Source organism: Elgaria multicarinata, chromosome 1 (assembly GCF_023053635.1).
Source record: "Elgaria multicarinata webbii isolate HBS135686 ecotype San Diego chromosome 1, rElgMul1.1.pri, whole genome shotgun sequence".
Taxonomy (NCBI): Eukaryota; Metazoa; Chordata; class Lepidosauria; order Squamata; family Anguidae; genus Elgaria; species Elgaria multicarinata.
In genome coordinates, this window is record NC_086171.1 from 50,664,585 (window position 1) to 50,690,207 (window position 25,623).

General features: G+C 39.4%; 2 protein-coding genes across 6 annotated transcripts in view; one reads left to right on the plus strand and one right to left on the minus strand.

The window, feature by feature from the left end:
* Positions 1–8,466, plus strand: part of APBB1IP (amyloid beta precursor protein binding family B member 1 interacting protein) — a 52,934-nt gene extending 44,468 nt beyond the window's left edge. For all 3 annotated transcript variants that reach the window (XM_063127867.1, XM_063127875.1, XM_063127883.1), the window contains exon 14: positions 7,055–8,466. In XM_063127867.1, coding sequence (XP_062983937.1) covers positions 7,055–7,630 — 576 coding nt within the window. In that variant the 3' untranslated portion in view covers positions 7,631–8,466. The remainder of the gene's footprint in view (positions 1–7,054) is intronic.
* Positions 8,467–8,609: 143 nt separating this feature from the next.
* LOC134399790 (protein adenylyltransferase SelO-like) overlaps positions 8,610–25,623 on the minus strand; it is a 42,314-nt gene continuing 25,300 nt past the window's right edge. For all 3 annotated transcript variants that reach the window (XM_063127902.1, XM_063127894.1, XM_063127907.1), the window contains 7 exons: positions 19,824–19,868; positions 19,627–19,708; positions 19,448–19,540; positions 17,094–17,173; positions 16,476–16,519; positions 10,196–10,275; positions 8,610–9,995 (listed from right to left, as the gene is read on the minus strand). In XM_063127902.1, coding sequence (XP_062983972.1) covers positions 9,873–9,995; positions 10,196–10,275; positions 16,476–16,519; positions 17,094–17,173; positions 19,448–19,540; positions 19,627–19,708; positions 19,824–19,868 — 547 coding nt within the window. In that variant the 3' untranslated portion in view covers positions 8,610–9,872. The remainder of the gene's footprint in view (positions 9,996–10,195; positions 10,276–16,475; positions 16,520–17,093; positions 17,174–19,447; positions 19,541–19,626; positions 19,709–19,823; positions 19,869–25,623) is intronic.

Below are 25,623 nucleotides of genomic sequence, written 5' to 3' on the forward strand. Positions count from 1 at the left end.
TGCTCACAATTACACTTTTGTGATATGGAGACCACAAACGATAGCCTTTTGTTTGTGTATCATATCCCAACAGTTTACATTCCAAACCTCTTTGAGCTAGCTTTCCTGGTCTGTTTTCTTTCTGAATATGAGCAAAACATTTACTTCCAAAAACCCTTATATGTGACACTCTAGGTTTTCTTTTGTAAAACATTTCATATGGAGTTTTTTCATGTACAGAGTGGTAAAGCCTGTTTAACAAATAATTTGAGGTGGACAAAGCTTCTGCCCAGAACAGGTTAGACAATCCTGACTCTTTCAATAGAGCTCTTAACATGTTCTGCAAGGTTCTGTTTTTCCTTTCTGCAACTCCATTTTGAAATGGTGAATATGGAGCAGTAAGGTCATGTTGTATACCCTCATCACTGAGGAATTTTTTAAATTGGTTGCTAAGAAATTCACCTCCCCGGTCCGTTCTTAGATTAGCTATAGGTTCTTTAAATCTATTTTTACTCCACTTAACAAAGGCTTTAAACTTTCCAAAAGTTTCACTCTTCTGTTTTAACACATACACAAATCCAAATCTACTGTAATCATCAACAATAGACAAGAAAAATCTGTTTCCTCCTTGACTTGTCTCAAAAGGACCTGCAAGATCTGCATGAATTAATTCAAAAATTCTTTTTGTTGTTCTCTCACTATGTTTTGGAATGTTTGACTTATGACACTTGGTTTCACTGCATACATTACATTCTACATAGTTAGAACATGGTTTGATTTTCACCCCTTCACACAATTCTGGGATCTTAGAAATTGTTTTATAGTTAGCATGACCAAACCTTTTATGAGTTAAATGGATACACTCTTGGTGTGGTTTGCAATTGGCTATTGTTTTTGTTGTGACTTTGCTGGCTACAACTTCATTTTCTGTACAAGTATTAATCACATACAAAGATTCTTTCATTATTCCCTGCACACACACCTTGTTTCCCTGTTTTATAGTACAATTTTCTTCAGTAAAACAAACCTCATACCCCATTTCTGTTAACTGAAACACACTTAGAAGGTTTGTTTCTAATTCTGGTACATATAAAACACTTTGTAGTTCAACTCCCAGACAATCAAAATATACATTACCCACACCACAAATCTGGATTTTTGTTCCATTTGCAAGGGTAACACACTTTTGCTCTGAAGTAGAAGTTTCCAAGGTTACAAATGAAAGTTTGTCTTTTGCCATACTTATTGAAGCCCCAGAGTCCAAAAACCAAGGATTCATTGTCTCTTTGACTCTTGCTAGAAGACACTTCTTTGTTGATTCAGCTTCATTCATGTTGTTTTCTTCTCTCCACTTTGCTGTTGACTGCTTTTTCTTCTTGTTGTTGTTGCAATCCCGCCGTAAATGTTCTGTGGAACCACAGTTAAAGCATTTCCTTGCCTTTAATGCAGCCACCACATCAGAAGATTTATGGCTTTGTTGAAATTCAGCCACAGGAAGTTTAAAGCTCTGTTGTTTTGAAGCTTGTCTTCTTTCATAGGTTTCCAGTAGTTTTCCAGCTACATACTCGAGGGTTAAATTTTTCTCCTCTTGACTTTCCATCATGGTGACAACCGCGTCGTACGATGAATCAAGACTTGACAAAATCACATAGACTTGGTGTATAGTTGTAAACTCCATCCCTCGTGCCCTGAGTTGATTGAAGAGTTCTCTCATGCTTTTCAAATGGTTTGACATAGACTCCCCTGGTTTCAGCTTCATTCCATACAGCTTCCGGGTCAGAATTATTTTACTGCCCGCTGTTTCTCTTTGATATACAGCTTGTAGCGCATTCCAGCACTCTTTTGATGTATTCAAAAACTGAATGAAGGAAATTTGAGAGTCTTCCACAGCTAATGCAATAACTGCCATTGCTTTTGCATCATCCTTAAACCATTTAGCATTCTGTGGATCTGCTCTATCTGGTGGATCCTCTGTGACTACATACCACAGTTCAGCCTGAATCAGATACATTTGCATTTTGTAAGACCATAATGCATAGTTAGAGTCATTCAGCTTTTCCAACAATTGATGCAAACCAGACATATTAGCTCCTGCCATTCCCTCTGCTTTAGGAATTGGTATCTCACCGTCCTCCTGCTCAGAGTCCTCCTCAGAGTCAGCCGACTGAGATTTTTCCTCACTTTGCAGCACTGGCTTTAGCTTGATGTCTTCCTTCATCAACAGTTTTCTGTTTTAGCAGACTCCTGGTTCTGATACTGCACCGTTCCCATCAAGTTCTGGTTCTTCTGCCTGGGTTAGGCTGGCGTAGACTTGCCTGGACTGGTCTAGGCTGGGCTGCCTGGACTGGGCCCATAACCTTTGTTGGGTTATTGCCAGAACTTTTCTCTCTCTGGAACTCTGTTTGTGCTCAGAAACAAACACACATCACGCAGGTCTTACACAGCAGAGCTGGTTTATTTCCTTCAGGCTTCTGTGCAGTTCAATTCAGATCAGCACACTGAGGCATACACAGAGAGCAGTGATCATAGAGCAGTGATCATCGAGCAGTGATCTGTTCCATTTTACACAAGTGAGAAACTATATACACATCTTACACAATTCTTATCTACATTACATACAGCTGTGATGAGGCTAACTTAGAATCTTGGCAAGGTTCCCAGAACAGCCTCTATCTCAAGGTAATTGCCCACAGATAGACTTTCTCTGTTTAACCCTGAGATAGCCATACACACACAATTTTAATGACTAAGCAAGTATTTCTTTTCATATACTTAACATTGCTAAATCACACTAAGGCAGTGGTGGGGAGAAGGCAAACCAGGATTGAATGAAGACTCACTGAATGATTTGCATGAGATTGGCAAGAGTTTCTGACACCTAATTGTTTAACAATAACAACAATAAAAAGCTTCCCCTTCCCACACTAAATTAGGGTACAATCCTGTGCATGGTTAGACAGAAGCAAGTCCTACAACTCCCAGCATTCCCCAGTCAGCAATTAGTAATCCAGATGTAGATTTGTCCTAGTGTGTGACTCATGGAGCACAGCAGGCAAATGGCTGCTCCCTGTAAGTTATTATTTTGCATCTCTCTCCATACACTGAGCTACTATTTGCTCTGGATCTTGCGTTTCTAAATTATAAACAACCCCAAAGTAGGTCCTCATAGTCTGTCCACATCTGGACTAAGGTATATGAAGCCTGTTACCAACATATATAAGGGGTCTGGAAACAAAGCCCTATGAAGAGAGAGTGAAACAACTGGACATGTTTAGCCTTGAGAAGAGAAGACTGAGGGGAGACATGATAGCACTCTTCAAATACTTGAAAGGTTGTCACACAGAGGAGAGCCAGGATCTCTTCTCGCTCCTCCCAGAGTGCAAGGCACAGAATAATGGGCTCAAGTTACAGGAAGCCAGATTCCGGCTGGACAACAGGAAAAACTTCCTGTTAGAGCAGTACGACAATGGAACCAATGACCTAGGGAGAGCATGGGGAGGCAGCTTAACAGCCATCTGTCAGGTACGCTTAGGTGGATTCCTGCATTGAACAGGGTTACTGGACTCAATGGCCTTATAGGTCCTTTCCAACTCAACTATTCTATGATTCTAACCATGGCCAATTAGACGTCTTTGGATGCTGTCTGAATATGGAGGTTTTATTTACCTGTCATAGCTAGCAGCTATTGATAGTTCTGTCATCCATGAATTTTGTCTAGCCATTTCCTAATATTCCTATATTTGCTTTGTTAAAACACTTCCCACTTTGTGAATATGTCTCCAACAGGAGACCCTCTGACTCCAATTTTGGTTTGTTTTTAATCAACTACTAATTCTTGATATTCCCTCTTTAGAATGGTTATAGTGAGCTGAATAAAAAAAACCTAGGTTGCCAAGTTTTAAATCCCATGGTTTGGCTGCCATCTTGAAAATGGCCACTGTTTTTCAGAAATTGTTCTAGAAGGTGATAATACTAGTAGCAATGAGGCTTTCTTTAATGGAAAAGAACTGTGGATTTTAAAATCTAGGTTGCCCAATTTTATTATGCAGTTTGGCTGTCATCTTGAAAAATGCCTTTATTTCCTCGAAACTATTATACATAAAGGAGTAAGAAATTAGGAACGTGCAATCCAAACTAAGATTGGTCTACCAGAAATCTTACACCAACACAAATGGGAGACGGTCGCCTTTGAGATCCCCTTGTACTAAAACAAAGTGTGGGCAACATCCATACCCTTCCCCCATGCCAGCCTTTGCCAAGGAATATATAAATGAATATGGGTGTGCCCAAACTAAATAAACTTTGGGACACCCTAAACAGGTGTCATTTGAATAGTCGGACTAGGTGATTATGTGACATGTTACTGCACTGAATGAATTCATTCCACTTATTCTTATCCTGTTTATACGCATTTGCTCAATACAAGTAGAGGTTTTGATCGGCAGAGAAGCAGTTCCATAGATGAATACAGGAAAAGAAGGGAGTGCTTAGGATATGTGTGCATGGCAACCTGTAACAACTACCAGCTGCTATCTGTTAATGAAAGAACTTGCATGCATTATATTGCCAACTGGACTCTATTCATCTTAAGAACATATTTCAGCAAACACATGGTGGAAACAAGCTCACCTAATATTCTACCAGTGCAAACATATACCTAATGAACTGCTAGCCTACATGCCATTTTCATTTAACATGCATGCCAGATGCTTTGGAATAGATCAGACAATTCATATTTCTGTTCTGTTTGTGTAAAGTGCGCGACTAAAGGTTAATAAGTTTCAGTCAACTCTTTTTTTTAAGAGAACGTGGAGACAAAAGTGGTCATGGCTGGTACAAAAGGCAGGAGAATGTGTATGACCAGCTTTCTCCTGCCTTTAGCAAAATGTAAGAGGCTAATTCCCACCTCCCAGCTACTATATACAGCATACAAGTGCAGACCAGGGGAAAGGGTAGGTATTAATTGCTCTGCATACTCATATTTTGTACTGCACTAGAATGCGCCAATTTGCATGCTGCGTGATTGCTCCCATTACACGTGGGAGTAGCTAAATAACCCATAGACATTCTGTCCATGGTTTGTTTAGTGTTTGTTCTTTCCCAGAAAAAGAAGCCAAGAAGGAACTATGGATTCTTTATCTGGTTTGCTGGGGAAGAGACAAGCCAGAGGTCTTAGTTCACATGAAACACTAAACAAAACACCCTCAGTCTGTGCATTGTTTAGCCGTTCCCACTTGCAGTGGGAGCAATCGCTCGTTCACAACCCACAATATTTTTAAAATTGTGAGTTCTCAACAAACCAATTGCACATAACAATCCACAATTTTTAAAAAATGTAGGTTGTCATTACATGCAAACTAGGCCAATTTGGGTGATACACTCTGTATTGTAGTGCACGTATTTTCTGTTCTTTCTGCTATCATCCGCAAGGTCTGAAGAAGAGAATCTAGTCTTTGTGTCTAGTTCAGCAGAGTATTTAAGCTACCTTTGTAGTGTGTGTTACTTGCCAGGGCTAAAGCAGCAAATACCCTTGAGAAGAATGCTCACATGTTCTCTCTCTCTCTCTCTCTCTCTCTCTCTCTCTCTCTCTCTCTCTCTCTGTTCTAAATAATAAGAGAGGGGAGACTGGCTGCTACCACAATGCTACTGCATATGACCCCTTTCTTTTCTTTTTCTTTTGGGCTAAACGGCAGGAGAGCATGAAAACGAATTGGCGAGATAAGTTGTCATAGCACAGGGCTCTGTTTCTTGGTTGAATCACAAGTTTTCCAATCCCAAACACATCCAGTTTTCCATGTGTGATCCTTTAATTTCAAGAAAGGTGTTAAAATTAAAAAATCTGTCATGTAAAGCCTTTCCCAAAATTCTGGCTAGGAATGCTTTTCTTAGCTAAGGGCTAGTGTACAAATATATTTGGCCTAGCAAAGTATTATAAAATGCAAGAAAACATACCCAAAATAGGTATGCCCTGCTCTCCATGCCTCTTTTTTTAAAAAAGCCTGTTTGTGATTATGTTCTGTATTATCTTGCCTTTACTGATTTCATTCTAGCGCTGTGGTCAGGGCAATGACTAAGAAAAAAAAAGCTCACCATTTCAAGAAGTAATTTCATACTTCACTTTTACATTTTCTGTAGCAGTGTCAGGTGATTTAAAATTGGCAGTTGCTAAAGCTGAAGATGCAGATATCAGTCATATGGAATTTAATTTTCAGATCTTAAAAAGCCCTTTCAAATAGGAATAACTGAACAGATACTCTGAAACTAGTAACAACCTTTTATCTTGAATCAGCAATCTCTAAGTGCCTTCTTTTTTCTTCAACCTGTGTGTGTTCCCACACATTTTTAAGCCAGCTAATTTTAAAACAATATGATGTCCTTGTCAAACAGTAATGATTGATGCCATGTATTAAAAAAGCTTATACTTCATAAATACACTGAAGGGCTGATGTGATAGGAAAGGTCCTGCCTGGTTTTGGTTCTTTTTATCAACTGGCATTGATTTTAGCTGAAAGAAACAAGTGAGTTTGTAGTATAGGAGAAGAAAAGCAAACAAATTCCCTTCTAGTATTTTGAGCACTGACTATTCAAGTGCTGAAACACATGATAGAGCCTACGATTTTCTTGTACTTTCACAAAGGTTTTAAAGTGGATTCCTGCATTGAGCACGTGGTTGGACTTGATGGACTTATAAGCTCCTTCCAACTCTACTATTCTATGATTCTATGAAATAGGTTAGGCATGGGAAACCTGGACAAAGCTACAGCTCACACCTATGTCATGAAATGATAATTAATTTGGGGCATTGATACTGCAAGTGAACATAGTTCAAAGCTAAATTAACATGTTAAGGGATAGGGTTGAGATGGCATGTTTTTGTCAGAACCACCCCGAGTAGATCGGGAAAACGTGTTTTTATTGGCTAATTGAGTGACAGATGATGCACCAATGGGAACCTCTTAGCTATGCATCCTTCCTATGAACACGATACCTAAGAAGCCACCATTCCTGCTACGCTTGTTGTGTACTTACCATTCACCATTAAAATTTTTGAAATTATTCTTTCCTTTGTTAAAAGGTTAAGAAACTGAACAACACTGTTGATGGCAGTCAAGCACCACCACCACCGACCCCGCCACAATTCAAACGCCAGCGTAAACCTGTTGGGTTGCACCCAGGGCCCCCTCCTCCTCCTCAAAGGAGATCTTCTGCTATTACTGCTTTGCCGCACCTACCCACCGATACTGAGAGGCAAGGTGCCATTTGCCCATCAGATTCAGAATTTCCTCCACCCCCGGAATCAATACTGCCACTTTCTGAATTGGAGGATCTGCCACTCCCACCACCTCCTCCACCTGAATACTTGGAAGCTCCTCCTGATTTTATTCCTCCTCCACCACCTTCCTTTGCTGCTGACATGAGTTCTCCAGAACTACTACCACCGCCGCCTCCACCCTCAGTCTCTGCCCCCAATATGCCTCTACCAATCAAGAAAAAACCTCCACTTCCTCCTAAAAGGCAAGAAGAAAGTGCTGGCCAGACAGGGGGCCCAAAACCAAGTGGGCCACCCCCAATGGGAGAGGCACCTGAACAAGGAGATTTCATGTCTGATCTAATGAGAGCATTACAAAAGAAGAGAGGTGCAACCTCATGAAGCAAACAGTTGAAATATCAGGGTGTGGTTTTAGTTGTGAGAGATCATGGAGAGAATAGTCTGGTGAAATTGTCCAATGCTCTTCCTAATGGCCCAAAGGAGCATCTGCTTGAGAAAGTCATTCCAACAGATCCTGATGTGAGGTAGTCCCTTTTCCCAAGGACTTGTCGAGATGGTGGCTTCCCGTGCCCCTGATTCAAGGCTGCAGAGAACAAGAAGCAGCATGGAAGGTGCAGGTTCCAGGGAAACGCCTCTTCCAGAAGAGTAGCCTGTTTGATCATAATGACCGGTAGCAACCTAAAGGCTGAATAATTTATAGAAGAGCCCAATCACATTTTCCCTGGACCCGCCTGATCTTGCCCTGCCCAAGGCCTTGCCAGCTGTATGGCTCGGCATAGCTCAAAGCATGTTGCAGAAATTAGAGGTGGGAGTTCTGAAACTGCAAATGATAGCTATCTTGACAATTCCTAAATTCCCTCTTTTTGACTGGCTGGACCTACCTTTTTACTTCCCGTATTTGGACAAAAAGCAGAAGATGCCACCTGAGACTTTATTACACACGTTGTCCTGACCATAATATGCCACACCTCTTTCCTCAATTATTTTGAAGCTAAGAAGTCTCAGCCAAAATGAACGTTACTTTCCTTGATAAAATCTTCAGCCAATATCGTTGGTTCTTTCTCCGGTGTAATGCTAGGCTAAACATTCTGGAGATTTGAAATTCAGTTCCACCCACATCTATGAAGTTAGCAATTGTCTTCAGTGACAGCTAAAAATATTTGTTTCAGAGACCTTATAATTATCTGTATGTTTGAAGTAATAAATCCTTTCCTATACACATTTTGTCATTTATGATTCACCTTAATTCTCCACTGTTCGTGTTGGCAGTATTCACTGCCAGTCCATGAATAAAATACTCTTCTGTGTCTTCACAATAGTGTCAAATTTAATGAGCAAGGCATACATATTTGAGACAATCTTTGGAAAGATGGATTTCCATCTTTTTTATTTCCTTTACGCAATTTCAGTTAAGATCATAGTGGCTATTATAAGTTACAGATTCTTGCAAATTGGACCCCTGTGATTTTAAATTGGGAAGTAGGAATAGCTTGGGGGCCTTGGACCCAGAATGGCTCATCCACAGAACCATCTTGCCAACCAGAGGTTTCACCATCAGCTGCAAGGACACTAGGAATGAATGTTGCTATGGATGGTAAATACAACAAAATTAAATGGTTCTTGGTATGAGCAAGCCTGCATTGTATTCATCAAGCAAGAGTTTGACAGGTTTGCTCATGCAGTCACATGTTTTGCTGCCTCATGCTGTGTTGCTGTGATCTCTAGGCAAAATATTCCTTGATCTGCTGGAACTGTTGCTGGCTGAGATTTTGTTCTAACATTTTGGACTCCTGGAATCTAGTTTGAATTATCCTATGCAATGGTTATTTATAAAATCCTCAAAATGCAGACTATCCTAGCTCCTAGACCAGACATTTGGAGTGCAATCCTATACATGTTTAGTCAGGGGGGGAAAGTCCTACAACTCCCAATGTATATTCCCAGCATTTCCCATGCTCGCTAGGGAACGTTGGGAATTGTAGGACTTATTCCATGCTAAATATGCATAGGATTGCGTCTTTGGAGTCCTCTTATAGAAAGCACCATCAGTTGAATCTTGGACAGTTGTCGATAATTCCCACAATGGTGGCAGAACAAGATCAGTATGTTGCTAGGAAATTCAAATGGTGGGAAGGAGAAGGCAAGTGGGTCAACTCTGCTTCCAGCAACCGTAGATCAAGTGTGAGAATGGGAGACTGCTGGGTTTGCAGTGAATGCAGAAGTAGCCAGAAGAGAGCAGGGGACCTTATAGGAAGGTGTCTAGGTAACACTGCACACTAACTAGGCTAAAAGGGATACAGCCAAATTGGGTCAAGAAAGGTTTTGAAAGAGGGAGAGAACAATGGAGTCACTGAATGACATAACAGGAAAAACAACAGTATGTGCAACTGACAGAAACACCAAAACAAAAATATTAGCTATGATGGGTCGCTAATGTTTTTGGGTCAGTGAACACATCTGGAACTTTGAGAATGTCATGAGCACTGTCACACAATGGTTGCTGGGGCCTTGCCCATTCATAAAATGGCTGCTATGGTGGGTATGGTCGGTCTTTCTCCACAATGCTTTGGTCTTATTTGAAGTCTTTGTTCCTTCATTTAATTTTGATCACCGTTTCTTTTCATCAAGAAGAACAGCTGACTTTAATGTTCTTGGCCCAAGCAGGGGGGCGTTGTGCATAACCAGCTCTCTCAGCCACTGTCTGCACCTGAAAGGGGTCTTGCAAAACCCTCTGCAAGAAGCGGACCTGAAAATAAAACAATTACAAAGAAAACAATTATGCAGAGACAAAACTACGAAACAAATCTGGTATACACTCTCTCAGGCAAGCAATGCTTAAACTTACGATGCCCTTGGCCCTTATCCTTGGCCAATCCACCACGATTGTAATTTAACACTCTTGAACATAAAATGTTTAGCAAGACAACACATAGCGAAACAGCTTACCTCAGAAAAATCATTCCTGGCAGCCTTTCGGACAGCTGACTCTGCCATCCAATTTCTGAGCACGTACCTAGGATTAATACCTGCAATGAAAAAGAAAAACCCAGTTGCAGTTATAAAAATCAGCAGGGACTTTTTGCTAGAGATTCACTATGCTAAAATCCACATCCTTTTCTTAGTACTGATATAAGAAAGTAATTAAAGATTTGAAAGGACTGGAATTTAACAGGAAGAAAAATTCAAGCTTGCAACCCATCATTCACCCGTTTTCCATTGTTGAAGTGCTTAGGATTTAGCATTATGTTGCTTGCATTGACACTACACAACTTGTTCCTGCACTAGTGCGGGAGGCGAGCATTATCCCAATTTTTCCTCAAACCAAAATTTGAAAAAAGGAGATAATTTATTATTGGCCCCTTTCATCCCCCAACCCTCTTCCAGGCCATATTATTGTGGGTTTTTTTGTTTTGTTTTTAAAGGTAGCATAGATTTCAAACCCTTGCATTAAGCAAAGGAATGCATCTTTTGCTTTTCAGTTAAAAACATGTCAAAGAAAGTAGAAAACGTGGCAGACTTTCATATTCCCCCAAATAAAAATGTAAGGAATGAACTTCTCAGGAATGTCAACATCTGTTAAGATAACATTGAACAGGACGTAATCACAAAGTTTTGTCATGGTCTTCCTTGTGTATATGTTTGCACGTGCATGCGCGTAACACACTGTAGCAGCCATTTCCCCCCCTCCAACATGACTTAAGCCAGCCTTCTCCAAGCTAATGTCCTCCAGATGTGTTAGACTTCAACTCCTGTGAGGATGATAGGGTCTGTAGTTTAACACATCTCGGGCAGGGTGGGGAACCAGGTTGGTGAAGGCTCGCCTAAAAGGATTAGGTATAGTAAACAGAAGTCTGACAGAATTTGGAAATGAAACTGCAAGATCACCAAACCTCTATCCACCAGAATGTCAAGTGCTCAGTTACACTGGCATTTACGCTGAATTGTGGGATCAGCGGAAATTCTTGTAACCTGATTGAGACTTTAATTATGAAGTGCCTGGCTAATATTATCTATTTATTTATTTATTAAATTTATATACCACCCCACAGCTGAAGCTCTCTGGGCGGTTTACAAAAGTTAAAAACAGTGAACATTAAAAGTACACAAAATTTAAAACTATCAAAAATATAAAACAACAGTATCCATTTAAACAACAGTTCTGGGGTCCATTAAAAAATTGGGATAAGTTCCTGGTTTTCTCTGTAATTAAAAGTAGTGGTTCCCTCCTTTATAACAACCCCCACCCCCACCCCCACCCCTCCAAATGCTTACAGGTTAAAAACAGCATCATTACTTAAATCTTATTATATTTGACTATGCAAAATTATGCAAAACTCTGCAAAATTAATCAGCAGAATGTAGCTGCCCTGTTATCTTCAGCATGGACATTAAACGTGCATGTTGGCTGGGCAATGCTGGGAGTTGTAGGATTTTTGCATAGGATTGCACCCTAAAGGTATATATGCTTGTGGCTACATGTTCATTTTGTTCTAATCAGCCACATTTACAAATAAAAAAGAGGTTCCAATTGGGGCACAAGCTTTTTGGTCCCAAGTGTTGGTAGGGTCCTGGAGGACACACAAGTGCGTGCACGCGCACGCACACACACAAACACACAGTGGGATGCAGGAAGGCTTTAATTTCAACCCTATCCCAATGACCCTACACAAGATCACTGCTGGCAGTGGGGGTGGGGAGAGGCTTTAATTCAGGGGTGGGCAACTTGTAGGCCCAAACACCTAGAGAGTCACAACTTCCAACAGCCCAAGCCAACATAACCAATTATTTATTAATTAATTTATTACTGACATTTATATACCTTCTTATCTCCTAACGCCATGAAGATGGTGTTTTAGCAGATGTCATTTGTATGCATGCAGCACCTGGTGAAATTCCCTCTTCATCACAACATTTAAAGCTGCAGGAGCCCTGCCCTCTTTTATCCTGGTTGTGCTTTTATATTGTGCTTTTACATTGTGGTTTGCTTTATACCTTGACTTGTACTTGATGGTTTTAATTTGTGTGAACCACCCAGATAGCTTCAGCTATTAGGCAGTATAGAAATGCAATAAATAAATAAATAAAATACATTTTCAGGTGTATACTTTGGGTGAGGTTAAAGGAACTCAAATAGTGAGACCAGGAAAGATGTCTACCCAAGACCTTACAGAGTCACTGCCAAGCAAAGTACACAGTCCTGGGCAATATGGACCAATGATCTAACTTCATGGCTGGAACTCCTGAGCCTAACTACACATTTTCTTCGGTAATCATTCCCTGGGGCAAGAATGAGATATGTATTGGGGTGGTGGTGTAAAAGGCAGTGAACTTTTTTGAGCAACAGCCCTTAAAAGCATTTGCAAAATTGGCTTTAAAAAGGTAAGCCTCATTCAACTGTAACCATGCTGCAACTATACGTGTCCCTTAATGCTGCTAATCAAAGTTGTCAAAGAACACATTTTCCTTTCATCACCAATAGTCATTGATCTGCCCTCCTGGTCTTCACACATAACACTACTTCCAGCAGCGATAATTTGGCAAGCACCATCAGGTATATATTAATGATGGTAAATTGGCAGAACTGCAAACTATAGCTGGCATTGTGTATTTTTCTTCCATATTAGAAGCACTTATTAGAAACAGTTATTATAGCTCTTGGCTTAATGTCAACATTTCAAATTGACTTATTTCGAGGAACAATTGATTGCAGAAATTTTAATCCACTTTTCTTGGCTCATGTTGAAGTTGTTTTTTTATATTTTAATGTGCTGTGTTTGTACTATTTTTGACTTTTTTGTTAGATGTTTTTAGAAGCCCTTTGTTTAGTTTTTTCCTCCTAACTTTCAAATAGTCACATAATACCTGGAATCTTCTGCAGTTGCTCATTTACAGCACCATGTACACTGATGGTGCTATATAAATAAATAAATAAATAAATAAATAAATAAATAAATAAATAATTTAAAACAAAGCCTCATCTTCTTTCATTAACTTTTCAAAGTCCAAGTTATATATGCATTTACTACATTTATATACCATTCTGCCAAAGTATCTGGTCTGCAGAAATGGCCACAGTCTAGGAGATAAGATACAAAAGGGGGGAAATGGGGACTGAAGAAGAAAATAAGCAAACTGCAGTAACCAACAACTTCCATACTGTTACATAATGAAGTTCCATAAACTATGGAATTCACTTCCACAAGATGTTTTTACAAGCCACCAACTTAAGTGCTTTAAAAGGGTATTAGCAATTAATGGAAGATAAGGCTACCAATGTAAGTCACGATGTGCTACTTCCAGGATTAGAGCCACTATGCCTCTAAATACCAGTTGCTGAGGAATAACAGCAGGAGAAGACTGTTTCCCCCATGTTCAGCTTTTGAGCTTCCCACAGGCGTCTGTACAGTCACAGTGGTAGGGTGACCCTATGGAAAGGAGGACAGGGCTCCTGTATCTTTAACAGTTGAACAGAAAAAGGAATTTTAGCAGATGTCATTTGTATGCATGCAGCACCTGGTGAAATTCCCTCTTCATCACAACAGTTAAAGCTGCAGGAGCCCTGCCCTCTTTTGTATCTGGCCACTCTACAAATGAGGGCAGGGCTCCTGCAGCTTAAACTGTTGTGTTGAAAAGTGTGCTACCTGCATACAAATGACACCTGCTGAAATTCCCTTTTCTATTCAACTGTTAAAGATACAGGAGCCCTGCTCTCCCTACACTGGTCTCCCTACACTGTGGAAAATAGTATACTGGACTAGATAGGCCTGTGGTCTGATCCAACAGCTTTTCTTACATTCTTCTGTTATATTAAAGAATTGCACATGGCAATTTCAAGGACTGACTTGGACTATTTCCTTTTCAATAGCAAATTTGGATTGTCTTATTTAGGTTGTGCTTTCAGCTAGGAAATAGCAAAAGACTTATTACTATTGTTGCCCCAACTCAGGTTGCCTGCTGTGCAGTCCCCATGAGCCTGCCACCAAATTCTGCCTCCACCTGTAAGAGCCAGAGTAACGCCATTAGCTCTAAGCGAGAAAGTCACGTAGCAAAGAAAGAGAGACATGCATAGAATAGAGCTATTGTTCGCCAGAGGGAGGGCGAGTTAGCAGCATAGACTAGAAGAAAGGAATGTAGAAACAGAAACATACTGAACTAAGATAACACAGGGACATGTGTAGTATAGACAAATGCTGACCACCAGAGTGTTGTTTACTTCGAGGTATAAAAAAGTGATTGCACCCTACACCTTTTGTCCGGTCTGCTATATGCTTCCGCACTCTAACTTGCAAGCAGTTAATCAATAAATCGATTTGTTTTGGCCTCCACTTTTGCATGCTGGCTGATTTCTTGGAGCTTCAATCGGCTTCGCCCACAGGAGAAAGAACATGTTTTCTAACACACCCACCCCACATTCACAGATGGGGGTCTCTGCTTCTGTGTTATTAGTGGCAAGGAAGCAGCACCTCAGTGGATGACCTATGTTGGGAGCTGGATGGCAGAGTAGAAGAGCCAGGCTGGATAAGACCAAGGGTCCACTTAGTACACCAGTTCCCCAGCAACTGGGGTATACAGGCTTACTGCCTCTGAGAAACACATATCCATTGGGACTTCTAGCAATTGGATAGCCTTTTCTTCCAGGAATATATCCCTTTTAAAGCTATCCAAATTGATGGCTGCGATGTTTTATTGTTTATTGCTATGTATTTATGATGTAAGTGCTGATTGGACTTCGAATAGTAAGGATGGTAAGTGGTTAATGCTGTTGGGAGGGGGAGTGAGTGCATGGAATGTTGGAGTGAATGCTGATTGGCTGCTGAATTCAACTATCTGAATGACAGCTAGCAGTTAGAGGCAGTAAGTTGAGTGTTGTGTGTGTTAACGGAGTGAGTGAGAGTCTGGGTTTGTCTGCTAGAGGGATTAGATCAGAGTAGGATCAATGTTTTATTGTTTTGGGGAAAAGAGGGAATAGGAGGAGATAGATTTGACTAGTGGGTAGAGTCGACAAGGCTACGTGAGATATACTGTATTGTAACAAACAAGTATTGCAACAAATGAAACCACAAGATTGATAAACTGCATGAACTTACTTATCGTCAAATAAAAGTTATTTTGTTTCATAAACTGGATTGGATTCTTAAGTACCTGAGGAAAGGTACTGAAATATATGGTGGCAGAGGTGAAGTAAAAGGGTGAGTAGAGTGCTGGGCTGGTTACTGTGGGGCCAAGAAGAATCAGTGAAACACAGAACCAGTGAGCAGCAATATGCCCACTGGGTCCATGATTGGGATTCTTTAATAGTGAAAAGTAAAAAGGAGACCAAAAGGGAGAGTCATGACAATTCCATAGTTTAACTATGTGCTGTGTGAAGAAGTACTTCCTTTTCTCTGGAAGTACTTCACCACACTGGAGAGTGTGGAGAGCCAGTGTGGTGTAGTGGCTAAAGTGTTGGACTGGGAGTTGGGAGATCCAGGTTCTAGTCCCCACTCGGCCATGAAAACCCACTGGGTGACTTTGGGCCAGTCACAGACTCTCAGCCCAACCCACCTCACAGGGTTGTTGTTGTGAGGATAACATGGAGAAGAGGAGGATTATGTACGCCATCTTGGGTTCCTTGGAGGAAAAAAAGCGGGATATAAATGTAATAAAATAAATAAATCTGTCCTAAATTTCCCCCCAATCAGCTTCATGGGATGACTGTGGGTTCTAGTATTAAGAGAGGGGAGAAAAATGTCTCCCTATCCACATTCTCCACAACATGCATAATTTTGAACACCTCTATCATGTCTCCCTTCAGCCTCCTTTTTTCCAAGCTATTCAATCCCACCTTACCTCATAGGGGAGATGCTCCAGCCCTTTTCTGTATGACACCACCCTTCCTGTGGGCAAATTTACACGAGGTACTTCCCCCACCCCCATTATATTTTGGGTGCTTCCTAATGAGGCTTTTACTGTGCAAATCTACGGTATATGTGAGATGAAAGCACACCAGGTCCCCAGCTGGATGGCTATTTCACACATGACATTTTCTACATGGGTATAAGGGAGAAATAGTGCATATTGTCAATGTGTGAAAATCACATAGGTCTTATTTTCTAGTCCACACTAGTGTGCTTGGAATCCCAATGCAGTATCATAACCTCAGTTCAATTATTATTGAAAGAAATATCTAGTATATATGAACAGCATGCTTTCAAACTGTAGAGATGAGAAAAAAATCTTGACTCACTGGTCATTCTTCTGCTTCGCTTGGCATCTGAATCGTCTGTGTTCCTATACAGCACACAAAAAACAGACAGTGTCCTGAAATTCAGTTAAGAACATAAGAAGAGCCCTGCTGGATCAGACCAAGGGTCCATGTAGCCCAGTACTCTGTTCACAGTGGCCAACCAGCGGTCAACTAGGAAATCACAAGCTGGACACGGTGCAACAGCAACCTCCCACCCATGTTCCCCAGCAAGTGGTGCCTACATGCTTACTGCCTCTGACCCTGAAGGTTGTACTTAGCCATCAGGACTAGTACATTGATGGTGCTATATAAATAAATAATAATAATAATAAATAGTAGCCAGATTGTAAGCCTATGCGGCAGGGTCTTGCTATTTACTGTTTTACTCTGTACAGCACCATGTACATTGATGGTGCTATATAAATAAATAATAATAATAATAATAATAATTGATAGCCTTCTCCTCCAGTAATTTATCCAACCCCCCTTTAAACACTAATATCTAACCATTTCCTATCTGGGGAAGTTAAGGAGGGATTCAGTAAGATTATGTTTTCTCTTCAACAACATGTTGAACATCTGCAATCACTGTAATTTGTCGTAATTGCATTTATTTACCTTTTTAATCTCAGGAGGTACATAGCAACCCAGCTGGAAAAGAACTTGTGTTTAGCCACATCCTTCAAAGCCCAAAACTCCTACATGGAAATAATTAATTAATTACATGCTGTTAAATTAACAAAAATTTAAAAATATATGTCACTTCATGATAATTATATAGATACCATAAATCAGCGTTTTTCAACCTGATGCCCTCCAGATTTATTGGAGTACAACCCAGGCAAGATGTCCATTAACACATCTGGAGGGCATCAGGTTCATCACATTTTTCTTCATAATTCAAGCTCTAAAGAAGAGTTGAGATCTAAAAAGAAGAGATGAGAAGACAGCAAGAAAAGCAGCAACCTAAGGAGTTCATATGCTTCCTTCAGCTAGGAACTTTGATCTGTATTTGTATCATAACCTTGGGAATTAGCCAAAAATAGCAAACACACTAGCAAAAATAGTTTCTCAGAATAAGAAACATAAGGATTTGGTAAGCTTGCCTATAAATGGAAGAGAAGCATACAAGTCTATTGTTTTGGGGTACATGAGTCGAAAAAATGTTTGCTTGGCAGAAGCAGTATTTCCTGCACAGAAGATGAGTTTATTTATAATTAAAGCAATATCTTTGCTGGATTTTGACCATTGATTTCTCTCTGGAAAGAAATAAGTAGAGAACGTAACTTGCCATTGGGAAATTATTTGCACAGAATAACTTGCCACTGGCAAATTATTTGCAGTTCAGCAATGCAGGATATTACATCTGACATCTCCAATCTACCACTGGCATGTCCAATCTAAGCCCCAGGATTATGTTTTGCTTTAAACTAAATGCTTCTTCTTTTATGCCATCAATGACAAGAGAGTTTGTTGAACTGCTCAAGCAGGACAAGTAAGTAAAACACGCTGTACTGATAGCAAACACGACCGGCTTTATATATAGATATTTAGCAATTTCCCATGTTACATAGATTTAATTCCAGGTGTACATGAATATGAAGAAAACTAAGGGCTCATCTACACCAAGCAGGATATTCCACTATGAAAGCGGTATGAAAGCGGTATATAAAAGGCAGGAGCCACACTACTGTTTTATAGCGGTATTGAAGTGTGCTGCAGAATCTACACTACTGCTTTATAGTGGTACTGAAGTGCACTGACAACTGTTAGGGCCCATTGACACATCTACACCAAGCAGGACATAACACAATGAAAGTGGTAAGAAAGCGATATATGGTCTGTGTCAATGGGCCCCAACAGCTGGCAGTGCACTTCAATACTGCTATAGAGCAGCAGTGTGGTTCCTGCCTTTTATATACCACTTTCATAGTGGAATATCCTGCTTGGTGTAGATGAGCCCTAAGTGTTGGGACAACAAAAAGATGCCTTTTTTAATGGTGTGCTGCTTTTAATGATGCACTGGTTTAAAATGTTTGAATTAGTTTTATGTATTTTATGGTGTTTTTATTTGTGTTGTACCCTGCCTCGATCCAGAGGGAGAGGCGGGTAACAAATAAATTTATTATTATTATTATTATTGATGATGATGATGATGATGATGATGATGATGATGATGATGTCACCCAACAGTCCACAAGAGTCCAAAAATAACCTCCTCTGGGCAAGTAATTGTCACAGTTCTGGCTTCTCAAAAACCAGAGGCTGCCTAATTCTTGTTAATGTTAGGAATTTGCATTTTGTACAATTTCCCTCTAGCATGGAAGGTTTGGACTTGGTCACTGGAATCAAGAAAGGGTAAGGAAGCTTTCCCCAGCCTGGTCACCTCCAGATGTTTGGACTACATCTCTCAGCATTCCTGACCGTTGGCTATGCTGGCTGGGGCTGATGGAATTGAAGTACAAAACATCTAGGAGCACTTGCCTGGGGTAAGGGAAGCAGTGCTTAGCGAGACCAACTCATGCTAAGTTTGTCAGTGGAAATACGGTAGCAGATTATGGGATCATGATAAATTAATAAAAATAAGCTCTCAAACCCTTAGGATTTAAAAAAAAGTTTTTGACATGCAGTTGCTCTCATTGCAAATATTTTCCACTGTTTGGCTCCTGTCTTGGAAACCTATCAGATTCCTTCGTGCTTTGCTGCCATGGAAACAGATACTGAAAAAGAGCCACAATGGAACAGGCAGCTGTTTTACTCAGCTATCCTTTTCTTCCAAAAACAAACAAAAAGAATACCAGTATTCAAAGTCCTATTTTTATCCAGTCCTGCACATCATTTCAATTTTAATCCTACTTCCACAATTTCAATTTAATCTTAAAAGAATCATTAGCATTTTATCTTAATGTCATTATGACCTATCCAAGTTTAAAGGTAATTCATATACTCCTCCATTGCAAAAGTATCAGTACCTTGGGAATTCTGAGGTCCTTCAACTGGTCTTGTGAAATCTCACTGAGCTGCCGAAAAGTCATCGTAAAATCTGCTTTTGTATCTTCTATGAGCTAATAAACATTACCAGATTTCTGTGTCAGCCTTTGGTACTCTGTCAAACTGCAGTTCAAATATTTAACCAAAGAAAGAAACTCACTTTTAGGAGGAATGCAATCAAATAGTTATCATCCTCACCATCACCTAGGAGACCTAGTTTTGCTTTGAATACTTCTGCAAAGCTGAGAGTTAATGAAACAAATATATTAACATTGCAAAAGTGAAGATGCGTTGGAAATACTTTAAAGGTTCAATCATTGTTATAAAAAAAAAAAACAAGTTCCAATAATTACATACCGTTTATAATACTGTTCAGGATATTCCTCAAGTATCTGAGAAGCCCTGTTAAGAGAAGATGTGAAATGCTACAGCAAAAAATTAAGACTTGTACAAAACTAACATGATCACTACTGCTGTTTTTATTTATTTATTTATTTATTTATTACATTTTTATACCGCCCAATAGCCGAAGCTCTCTGGGCGGTTCACAAAAATTAAAACCACAAAAAACATCCAACAGGTTAAAACACAATTACGAAATACAGTATAAAAAGCGCAACCAGGATAAAACCACACAGCAAAGTTGATTATAAGATTAAAATACAGAGTTAAAACAGTAAAATTTAAATTTAAGTTAAAATTAAGTGTTAAAATACTGAGAGAATAAAAAGGTCTTCAGCTGGCGACGATAGCAGTACAGTGTAGGCGCCAGGCGGACCTCTCTGGGGAGCTTGTTCCACAACCGGGGTGCCACAGCGGAGAAAGCCCTCCTCCTAGTAGCCACCTGCCTCACTTCCTTTGGCAGGGGCTCACGGAGAAGGGCCCCTGTAGATGATCTTAAGGTCCGGGTAGGTACATATGGGAGGAGGCGTTCCTTCAAATAACCTGGCCCCAAACCGTTTAGGGCTTTAAATGTCAATACCAGCACTTTGAATTGGGCCCGGACCTGGACTGGCAGCCAATGAAGCTGGAAAAGGACTGGCATAATGTGATCTCGTTGGCCAGTCCCTGTTAGTAAACGGGCTGCCCTATTTTGTACCAGCTGAAGCTTCCGGACCATTTTCAAAGGCAGCCCCACGTATAACGCATTGCAGTAATCCAAGCGAGAGATTATCAGAGCATGGATTTTGCAATTCTTTTTAACTAATCAGAAATGTTACATTTTTAGTCTAAAGGAAAAAACTAATTGCTTTGCAATAGAATTCTGCTTCTTTTCTTTGCCTAATTTCCAAGCAATACGGTAGATTCCTTTCACATTTATTGTGAAATATTTAGATCCAGCAACAGCCACCGCATGTAACTCAGGAAATGCCAGAGATAGTGTTGCTTGTACACATTTGTTTGAATCATATCATCTTCGGAGCTGGGCCTATTCACTAATAGAAGCCATACTGCAAGATGAAAACTAAAGGCGTCATTGGACTAGTTTGGATGTAACATACCACCTCAATAAACCTCATTGAGGTGAGAATGAGTGTCTGGTGGACAAACTCTCTGCTTATCTCCTCATGTGCCCACTTTTTAGCACTTCTGTCCTGTGGTTTAAAATCCTGGTTAGTCAGCAAACATATCATAATTTCCTATTTTGGGCTTAACTGTAAACTGTCATTGAAAGAAACCAAGAATGAAACTGACAAGGACTGAACAAGTGGGCCTGATAATCCTGTCCCCAAAATATACCCCCGTAAAAATGTTGAGGTCCAGAGGTTTTCTCTGCTGATATATGATCTTGAGGTGTTGGATTTACATAATAATTTGGGTAGACATTCTGATTCTTGCACGAAACTTTTTTAGTGGCTATTTTCAAAATGGCGGACAATTTTCTTTAGGTCACTAGTTGGAAGGAAGCTCACTGATTGGTCCAGATCTTTTATACTCACTGAAACACAGACTGTCAAAAGTGTCACATTTTGAGTGAGATTTCCAGATGCGTACAAGGTACTTCTCCACTTCCTCAAAATGACAGTCATCAGGTGTTTCCCCAAATCCAGTAAGATATTTTTTTGGTTCAGCACTTAGAGCTCCAACTTTAGTCCTGATTTTGCTCATTTCATCATCCTGTTAGAATATGAGCCTTTATGACTACTCTTGACATCTGTGGACCTAACTTTTTGAAGAGTTCATGAAGTGGAATAAAGCAAGCATTCCCCCCTGTTCCAAAACATACCCATAACTGAGACATACCTTTGGAAACCAATTGGACATAAATTGAAGAAGCAAGATGATGACATCAGTATCATTTGAAAGCACAACAACTCTCTCTGTACTGTTGCAAACTGCCCAGTCTACATGTGGAACAATTCTAAGGTCAGCCTTTTCCAATCTATTCATTAGTTGTTTGAGAACATGAGTCCCTTCTCTTGTGAATAGAACTGCAGGTTTCAGCTCCTCATCAACAACTGAACCACTAGATATCAGTGGAAGTATAGCTTTTCCTGCTTCCTTTTGCAATTTTGTTTGTGCTAGCTTCTGTAGATTTGTCTTGTTCGAAGTAGGTGACCAGAATTTTTCAAGCTGAACAGGTACTGCTATATAGTTTTCAGTTACACCCAGATCTACTGTACCACTGGTAGATTCTCTTCTTATCCTCTCGCATTCCTTTACTGACAGCTGCAAATAGCTGTCGAAAAAAGCTGCAAATAACTGTTGAAGTTCTGGAAAACAACATACAGATGTTGATCCCTTCATTATGTTGTTTACAACCTCTCTAAAGTTCGTCATTGCTGACATCTTAATCATTTGTACTTGGGACATCAAGTCAACTACAGCAGTGGTTTTCAATGGTGAATATGCATTGGATTCAATTTCTTCAGGGGAGAGATGTTTCTCAAGCCGTGCTATAAGAAAGAGTTTTGCTGGTTTTGTACATGCATCAACATCAAACAGCATGTTTGTTGGCAGTAAATCACGCTCCATAATTTTCTCTATTGATTCTCCCCTTTCGCAATTTCCGTATCTCTGTGTGCTTGACCAATTACTTTCTTAGTTATCAGTTTGGGTATGGTAGGCTCTGTGATGGTTTTTGTAGCAAAAGCTTTACTTTAGAGATTGTGTCTGACAGCTTTTTATTTTTGGATTTAAATCTCTCCTGCCTGAGGTGCTGATACAGGTCTGAACCATGTTTTAAGACATCAAGACATCAAGGGCCAATTTTGGACCGTTTGAACTTTTCTGGGATCTTTGAATGGTTTGCTCCAACTTCATATCAGGTGCTACAGCACTGAACCTCCCCTCTTTATCCTTCACAACAAAATGTTGTTCAATGAAGTTTTGGTAAAGGAAGGGGTTCTCATGATCCAGTTTCTTTATTCTCTCCAGGTACCTGCTGCCATACTGTAGGTAATTGATGTAGTCAAATTCACGAAAAATGGGAAGTAAAGACTCAACAGTGTCAACATGAAGATTTTAGTTACCATCACGATCAGCAACAATCAAGTTTTTCACTAGTGAAACTATCTTGAGGAAGATTTCCCAGTACCTAAACAGTTCAGATTTCTCTCCACATTCTTTAATGAAAGCTTCAAACTTGGTTCTCAGATATATGACCATCCCACTTAGTGCATCAAACATTAGGTGAGGTGTTTTTTTTTTGGGGGGGGGGTCTGTTACATCTTGAATGACTTCCAAAAAATACTGACTTGTCCTCTCTCCACCAAAAAGCATTCCACTGTACTGTTTGTATTGCCTCTGATATTATTATCATACATTGGAAAGACTGAATATAATGACTTCCATTCAGGACTGACTGGATAGTTTTACAGCCAAAGATTTCTGCTTCAATAAGGGCCTCATCCATGCCAATTCCACTGATATATTTTTCTGCACACCTTAATGCTACTTTTGGCATATGGAAGATGCCCATCATGGGATACAGATCAGTGAATTCTTCTGGACAAGACAAAAATATGTCTGATTGGATATATCAATAGATGCTTGCATGCCATTTTTAAAAATGGTGGAAGGACTGTCTTTCCATCAAAATTAATGTTATTGTTGACTTGCTCAACCTATAGTTTAAAGCCAAATAACATATTCTTTGAACTCCTTGACCCTGAAAACCTATAATTTGATACCAAACGCAAGATAGTTACTTCTGTGGTTGACGAAAACTAGTGACCTAAAGAAAATTGGCCACCATTTTGAAAATAGCCCCCTAAAGTTTCTCGCAAGAATCAGAATGACTACCCAAGAAATCATGTTCACCCAAGATCATATATCAGCAGAGAAAATCTCTGGACCACAAAAATTTTACGGGGGTATATTGTGGAGACTGGATTATGATGCTTAGTCTTTTTTTTTTTTTTTTTTTTAATTTTTATTCATTTTCAACACTATATAAACATAGATAAACATTTCCAAAATATAACTGAAACTAACACAATAAGAAAAAAAATACATCAAATATCTGCTGCATACATATTGAATAATTGTTGAGTACAAATATCAAAAACTATTACATATGCCTTATCACTCTACAACATCTTCATTCTTAACATAAATGTGCACCCCCCACCTCGGGATCATTCTTGAGTCCAAAATCTAATCATTTCTTCTGCTGGTGGTTTCCCACTTCCCTTAGTAAACACGAACACTAGGAACTGTTTCCAGATTCCTTCGAACTCATTTATTTTAGTTACGCCTTTTCTCCACTTAATATTACATGTCAGTTTATCATTAATGGCTATGTCCCATACTACTTTATACCATTCCTCAATAGAATATTCCCCTTGGATCTTCCAGTTCCTAGCTATCATCAATCGTGCTGCAACCAACAAACTCGATATCAGCTCTATAGTTCCTTTTCCACACTTTATATCTTCAAATAGTGACAGCAATGCTATTTTTGGTGTTTGTTCTATTTTCATTCCCACTATTTCTTCAATTTCTGAAAACACCATCTTCCATAATCTTTGTACATATTTGCATTGCCACCACATATGTAAATACGTTCCTTTTTCCCCACATCCTCTCCAACAATTTGCTGAATGTTGATCACTTATCTTATTCAATCTGACCGGGGTTAGGTACCACCTCCATAAAATTTTAAAATAATTCTCCTTTATTCTTACTGATAAACTTCTCAACACTCTTTGTTTCCATAGTCCCTCCCAGCTCTGTCGCCCTATTTGTATCTTCAAATCTGATTCCCAAATCATTTTCTCTGTATTCTCTCTAAACTCCTTCTCTAACAATATTTTATATATTTCACTCATTAATCCTTTTGAAACTATACTACTTCCTTTTCCTTTCTCCTTACTTACTACTAATTCTTCAAACCTCGTCATCTTTCTGCACATTCTATTATCTTTAATCCACTTTTTATTCCATTGCTCTAATTGACCATATTCTAGCCAAGATAGCTTCTTCTCCTTTAACAAATTTTCCATATCTTCTCTTGTTTTAATATCTCTTACCCAATCCTTTAATTTTATTTTATTTTTCTCTTTTAATATTTTACATAATCTACCCTTTAGATCCTCTGGGAAATTCTTTAACATTATTATCGGTGCTAAGGGAGAGTTGCTCGGAAGCAGCTTCCCTTTAAATTTACTCCAAATTTCCCATTGAGTCCTCAGGAGTGGATTATCTATACTTCCAACCCACTTTCTTCCTCCATCTTTAAAAAAAACATTCTCCAGATTCATCTCTACCTTACTTATAATTTTTTCTTCCATCCAATATAAATCTCCTACTCCCATAATTGCTTCTACAACATGTCTTAATCTATTTGCTACGTAGTATAATTTTATGTTTGGGAGACCCATTCCCCCCTTTTTTTGGCTTAGGTACCAATTATTTTTATTCACTCTTGCTCTCTTTTCTCCATTACAATATTTATTAATAATATTTTGCCAACTTTTTATCTCGGTTTCTGATATTTTTATAGGTAACATCCTAAATACAAAATTAATTTTAGCTAATATCTTCATTTTTATCAAAGCTATTCTCCCAAACCAAGATAAATTTAATCTTTTATATTTTTCCAATTTCTCTAGTACCTCCTTCTTTAACCTCGTTAAATTTTCCCTTTCTAAATTCTCTAGATTTTTTGTAATTTTAATTCCCAAATATTTAATCTCGTTCTTAACTTTCAATT